The sequence below is a fragment of the Limulus polyphemus genome, unplaced genomic scaffold, assembly GCF_000517525.1.
Source record: "Limulus polyphemus unplaced genomic scaffold, Limulus_polyphemus-2.1.2 Scaffold582, whole genome shotgun sequence".
Lineage (NCBI taxonomy): Eukaryota > Metazoa > Arthropoda > Merostomata > Xiphosura > Limulidae > Limulus > Limulus polyphemus.
The window spans coordinates 396,758-404,020 of NW_013666192.1; the positions used below are offsets into that span (position 1 = coordinate 396,758).

Sequence of the window (7,263 nt, forward strand, 5' to 3'; positions counted from 1 at the left end):
ATAATTTAGTGTACAAAGAAATCGGTTTCCCAACACCTATTTCAACAAACAAATCACACAGAAATCTGTGCGTATTGTGTCCGACAACTTAACGGGCATATCTTCGTGTGAAATAATATGAATAACCACTTATTTCTCCAGCTTGTGAAAGAAACTTTTAACAGATAATTTGTGTCGGCTTTCTATACAGAGATCTTTCTTGATTATATTGTGTATTGTTGCCTGAGGCACGTGAATGACTTTTGTCATTGAACTCTGTGTTTAAAATACGCCACATTTTGCTTAACTACGTCTGGAGTACGAATTGTTGTAGGACTCTTTCTGTATGGTGTCAGTGCCCCAAGTTGATCTATATTTCTTTATTTTCCGATGCCATTAAGTACAAAGAATAGCCCGTCTTAGAAATTCTACATCCTCGATTAGCACAAATTTTTATGCTTTGAATGTAAGAATATTTTGCTTTGAATACCCTTCTTAAAAGCGATTAATTTTCAGTGGCGACACACTACGTACGTTACACAAAACAATGGCAAATATAGTTATGATACACTTCGTACGACTACAACTTTATTTCAGCTGTTGTTGTCACGTTACTTGCAGATTTACATATTCAGAGTCATTTTAATATAATGTACGCAACCCTCTGTAACAGCCTCTATCTCTTTCCGTAAGCAAAATAAGTCAATCGTGTGATTTCAGGGATTGATTGAGCCATATGAATTCGGAGATGTAGGTATATCATGTTTTTCTTAAAAATTATAGATAAAACAAAGACGGACCAGGTGTAGTTTACTAATTAACATGACTAACTGCAAATCTGATAGTTCATGGTGGGTGACAAATTGCTGCTCTGCATTTTAGGATCGTTGTGCAATATAAGAGTGAAGGTCATATTCCGCAATTCGGTCAGAGCAGGCCAAGAGTTGGCGGTGAATGCTTCTGAATACCTTCCTTTTATCTATCAGTTCAAAATTAAGAAATGTTAGCTCAAACATCTATTGTGTAGTTTTGCACAAATATCCAAAACAAACAGGAAAATAAACAAACGCAAAGATATCTTCCATATCCAAATCCGGATTAAGCCGTGCTAATTTACTTCAAGTGCCCTTCGATAGGTTTATTATGTTTTCAAATATTTTCAAGATCGGTGAAGTTCGTTGCTCCAAAAAACAAAAACCTTGTGGTCCCGAGGCTGAAACCTCGACACTCTTTGCATTAATCCAGCACTGCTCATATTTCAAGTGAAGAAACATGTAGTGGGTGCTCATATATATGGAAGGTTCGTTACTAAACAAAGACTGTTTCTTTGGCTAATTATTCAGTCAAGTATTCTGTCTTCACAATCTCTCGATAATTAGTAGCAATAGAAATAACTGTAGTTGTCAATCTCTGATGGTTGATTGAGAAAAAGATACTATTGTACATGCTTATAAAGTGCAACAGATATCAAGCTTGGTCCCAACTGACCCATTCTCTCAACAGTAGTCAGAATTCAACTATTTCCAACCGTACTATGTGAAGAAAGTTATAAAAATCGTTACACGCTGCTTACAACTAGTAAAAAAAATATCTTATATCAGACGCAAGTACAACCTGAGTCGTTTCAATCATTCATAACCCTTTGTTTGGATGTTGTGAACACATCCACATAACAATATCAGCTGGTTATTAGGTTAAGGTTAGTTTTGAATAACTGACGAGTGTTGTAGTTCTGTCACACAGTTGTGAATTAGTTGTTTTTTCATATTCCTGAATAGAAGATTGGAATCTTGGAATGTACTATAGACTAGTTACAACTAGTGTTAGCGACGACACCTCATGCCAGTGGCTTAGCCGGGTACAGACTTTTGAGTGGGTTTGGAGTGTGAAGGAGACGTAAAAACACTTGGAGTCAAGTTACAGGGAGCTAAAAACACAACAAAACAGACTCTGATCGGGTTGGCATGGGTACTGAAGAGGCAAGCCTTGGCCTGCCCTTTGATACATCTGCATGATTTATGGAATGTTATAAAAATATTAGAGTCTTACCTACACACCACATGAAGATTTTTAGTTCAAGAAAAACCTTTTCTTGGAAGCGCAAAATATGATAGCAGTATTTAGCTCAGTTGGCTTATCACAGAAAGTACAGATGTAGACAAATGTCGGTTTCGACATTCATTGATGTACCACACACGCTAGTTTCCATAATATTATTTTCATTTTGTTATATGTTATTGTTCTGGGCAACTCTGCTCCACTTTTTTAAAATGTGCTGTTACTGAATGTGATACTTATTTCATTAGGCGATTTTCATGTCTTAACTTTAGCTCCTTTCCTCAGTGCACACTATTTCGTCGGCTTATTAATGTTAATCCAACAATTCTGAGTCCGAAGTATGTATGAACAATCACTGGTACACTGGAACTATTACCATATATTTTACGTTCATATTAATTTATAGTATGACATAACGATGATATTATTCACGCCATATTTAGTATTAAAATTTTGGTTTGAAATCCTTACCGCTAGAGTGCAATTATATCAAGATGGCCGAAGATGTGCAGCTTTCATCACATCAAACGGAAAAATTGTTGCAATTTCAGGTAATGTTTCAAACAGGTAAATTTTATTGTATCAATTTGTTGTTACAAAATGTATGATTAAGTTCAAAATTCTATAATTATTATATTTTGTCCCAGTGAATTAGATTTGGCAAACATAGCACAGTATATTACTAATTCTATACTTAGTGGTATTAGTATTACTACTAAATAAATAAAAAGTACTATACAGTATTAGTATTATTATTAGCAGTATTACTATTAGTATAGTAATAATACTGCAGTCTACACTCGTACTCATAGAGTCACTATTACTACATGAAAACTTTGAGAGAATAATGTCATACTTTATACTAATAACTATATTATAATTATACTTGTAGGGTATTGAGTAATAATAGTTAATACAATACTCAATAGTAATGCTAACATTACTAATTTAAAATATAGTTATTCTTTAGCATTACTTTTTTATTTATTTTATTTAATAGTATTAGTATTACATAAGTACAAAATTATATTTAAAACTATTATTAGTATGTTAGAAAAGCTATTTCATTGAAGTAAAAAAATTGTGGCTAGTGGTACACTAAAGACTAAAGTTAAGCCTTAGGGAGTAACAACATAATTAGATTAACAAGGGTAGTGTGAAGGAAGCAGGAACGTCGAGAGCCAGCATGGGTCCTGAGGCAAACATCCTTGCCAGGCCCCCTTTCTCACTTTTTTTAACATTTTCAAGAATTTATTAAAAAGAAGATTCTAAATTAGAACAGCATCGAGCTCATAAACCAGACAAAATCATAGCAGCAGTAATTTTTACCTCACAGTATAAGCATAAAAATTATTATTATTTCAGTCGTTCTTAATGTATCAAGCATCTATATGCAAAGAAAAGCCAAAAACTATGGTTTTTATCATTAAATGAAGATATAGCCTAAAGATTCTTTACGGCATAACCAGGATTTATTCGTCCAGGACCCTGGGCAGTTGCCCCTACCCCCCTTGTCGGCGGGCCTGGAGGGAAGCATAACTTCTGAATTGTTTTGTGGTATTGACACTATTTAGTATTTAGGTCACCCTTCATCCAGAAAACAAACATTGAAACTACAACAACAACAAAAAATAATAATAAAAAAAGATAAAAACTTAAAACCATTGTCATTATTCAATTAAAATTTTTCATTTCAACACTGAAACATACTTAGAATTATTCTAAATTTAATCCTGTTAACAACAATTTTGAATACTTGATTTAAGTTTCTTTGCCCTCCAATTAAGCTAAAAAATTATTCTCTCCTTTAGCATAAATGACTTAACCCTCAAATTTTTGAGTTGTTTCTATACCATTTACTATTGCCGAGTTCCTCATTGTATGATATATTGTAATGTTATGATTTTGCTATTTACAACACTCAGTGCAAAGAACTGACCAAACAAATTGGGTAAAATTACTTATTCTCTGTATAAAATATATAAAAAGACCCCAGTAAATAGTGGGATTAATTACAACATTGAAACTATATATTTATTTGTATTTTTTATGTGTGTGACTTGTATGTTACTAGAGGCTCTGTAACCAACAAAAACATAGCCCACAAGCAAATTAGTCTCATAATTTATTGTTACTGATTCTTTAAGTCAAGTGAGAAGTGATCATAGCTCATTAATATTCAACTGCTGGGTATCTAACCATTGTATACTTTTAATGAACCCTAAACAATGTTTTAAGTCAAAATTCCTATTAATAGAACAACAACTCTACTTGCTCTGTTAATCATAGATAAATATTGAAAATGGAGAATTTTGGTGTTTTATCAATATTATCACCTAAATTCTCTCTTTTTGGTTCTTTGCACAACACCTGTACCCCTTTCACACAAAAAATAAGTCTGTTCCAAATTATCTATTCCCAAGTTTGTAATAGGGGATCAATAGAATAAATGTCTCTTATTTCTATGTGCTATTTAACATTTAAGGACAATAAGAGGCCTATTGACCCTTGAGGTTGTCCCATTCACTAAACTTAAAAAACCAAAAAACAACAACCTCAAAGCCAGTTCTTATCATTTAAATATTTCTTAAGCTTTTCCCTCAATTCACATCATCTATTGCATCTGAAGACAACTCATTCCAAATGTCAACTACCCTGGAAGAGCTAAAAATGACTTTCCCTGCCAGAATTTATATCGTCCTAACATTCTTGCTATTAAGTAAGCAAAAAAAAGCTGGTGATGCATCAACAATATCAGTTTCCCTAACAATCTTAAACACCTCAATCTGATCAGATAGACTGATTTCAGGGATATTAGCCTGTTCATCCTCATATGGCAACTTTTCTTTGTCAGGTATCTTGTCTGCTTTTCTTTGAAAATTTTCCAGCAATTTAATGTCCTTCTTAAGGTAAGGAGGCGAAGACTGAACACACTACTACAAATGAGGCCCAGCTTATATTCAATATTTCTGTAAAAGTATCCTAAAATTCTGTTTACCCTACTATTAACAACAGCATTGTGCTTGGATTGTTTATTATACTGCTCATTCCAAACACCATGATTCTCTTTTTTCCATAATACCGTTAAAGTTATTCCCATAAAAATTATATCTCAAGAAGAGTCAGGAGAGATCTGATTGAGATGTTGAAGATTGTTAAGGGAATTGATAGTGTCAATCCATAATTTTTTTATAGGTAATGGTGGGAATGTTAGGACTTAAAGACACAAATATAAATTTTGGCAGGGTAGGATCAGATTGCTGGTGCACCCACATCATTCAACAATATTTTGTGGAATGACACTTCTTAATGCTGTAGGACATGCTGGTGCACAACCATTTTTCACCAAACTAAAGTGAATTTATTTTGCCCACATAAACATCTTGTAAAAAAGTTATCATTTTCAAGTGTTGAATATTTTTGTATTTTCCGGTGGAGCATATACCTCCATACATTGAACAGGTGCAGTATGGAAGGCTTCTTTCCTACAGGGCTACCTAATGCAAATGCTGAAGGGACGTTCACTTTGGAGAATGGTCTTCGAACTGTGTAAAGCAGTATCACACGGAAAGCTTTTTAAAGTATGACTGTTGAAAGTGGTAAGTAGTTTTTTGCTTCACTTTTCAAACCATTACCACATTTAAATTTACAATAAGATAAATTTAGGAACATAAAGTAGCAATGTGGTTGTGACAGTGCTATCAAAAAAGCAGACATTAGAGTAATTTATTCTGTTTATTCAGAATATTTGGTTATGTTTCATTGCATTTAGATTTCTTGCAGAAACTATCTTTAGTGCCTTCATCAAACATAATTTCAAAAATGGTTTTGTTTTAGCAACAGTTAATCTACTGGACCACTTACTTTGCTTAACCATACCAATACGGGCTGGGTGGGACCACCCAGCTCGTAACCATGAAAGTATCCTGTAGAGTAATTATACAATAATTTTTAATAATGTTCATGTATCTTTCCAAACTTTTCAGATTTTTAGTAAACATTACAAGGTTTTCATATGCAAAATATCAGGACTTTAAATTAAGCATTAAGATTTGCTCATGAATTTTTTTCTTTCAGAATGTAGACTATCCAATGTGCAAAGTAATTTTTATTTTGAGGTTAAACATACTTTTCTCTATCCTGAAAATTGTGAATTTTCATTTTAGTTACTTTTATAATAATAAATACTGAAAACCAATGAAAAATAAAAACCTCATAATTAAATATCAAACATTTTTATTTTCAATAAAGCTTTATATATCATTTCTTATTTTATGTACTTTAACATTATACTTGATTCTCCAGGTTATAGGTAAGTAATCAAATTATAATGTATAGTATTGATAGTATTGATCAAAAATTGCAAAGTACTTATGATCAGAGGTTTACACTTCTCACCATTTCACACTTATTTTCTGTAGTTATTTTATTGGTAGCAGATGGCTTAGAAACTAGAAGAAACAAACTTAATAGTACTCTATTCCTTTCAGTATGGACAGCAAAGTTCCAAAGTAAATCTCCTGAGAGTTTCTACTAATCTTTTTACACTTATTTCCTCTATTTATTCTACTTTTAGTGGCTGAAGTAGAAACCTACCGAATATAAAGCAATGAATCACCATTGCTGTTACTGTGCTATGAGTACTTTGATGCCTTCAAAATCAAATAAGCTTCTGGCACAATTCCCAGAACTTTCCCTGCTTTGAAAATACTGTGGGGTAAGATTTATCATCTTGTTGACAGTATAATGGTTACAAGAAGATTTCTCTAAAGTATTATAAAATGTTTATGCTATAGCTTTGTAGAAAATCTGGGCCGATCCAGTAAACTTGTTAGGTATTTGAATGTTGATCAATAAGCGGATGGTTTTCTACAGAGTTTATTCGAATCCTGGTTCTGAAAACACAATAGAGTAGGTTTCATCAGCTTGTTTACACAGTACAGTAGTTCCAACAAGAATTGTCTAAATTACCATGTAAACGTGAGAGAAAATATTTATGATATGGTCCTGTACAAAGTTGTATCAATCCAATAAACTTGGGTGGTCAGGATTTGGTGATGGTATAGGTGTGAAAGTGCTTATGAGCATCCTGTTTCCTATTCTACTATGTTTACAATAACTGCTTAGTTTCCAATATTTGTAAGGTACAGTGAGGTTTCGGTTACCATACATTACATATGAATGTATATATATATATATATATATTATTACTATTTACAAATAAAT

General features: G+C 32.7%; 1 protein-coding gene across 1 annotated transcript in view; it reads left to right on the plus strand.

The window, feature by feature from the left end:
• The first annotated feature begins 2,512 nt into the window (after positions 1-2,512).
• LOC106459256 (FAS-associated factor 2-like) overlaps positions 2,513-7,263 on the plus strand; it is a 54,551-nt gene continuing 49,800 nt past the window's right edge. The window contains exon 1 of the mRNA XM_013918855.2: positions 2,513-2,588. Coding sequence (XP_013774309.1) covers positions 2,532-2,588 — 57 coding nt within the window. The 5' untranslated portion in view covers positions 2,513-2,531. The remainder of the gene's footprint in view (positions 2,589-7,263) is intronic.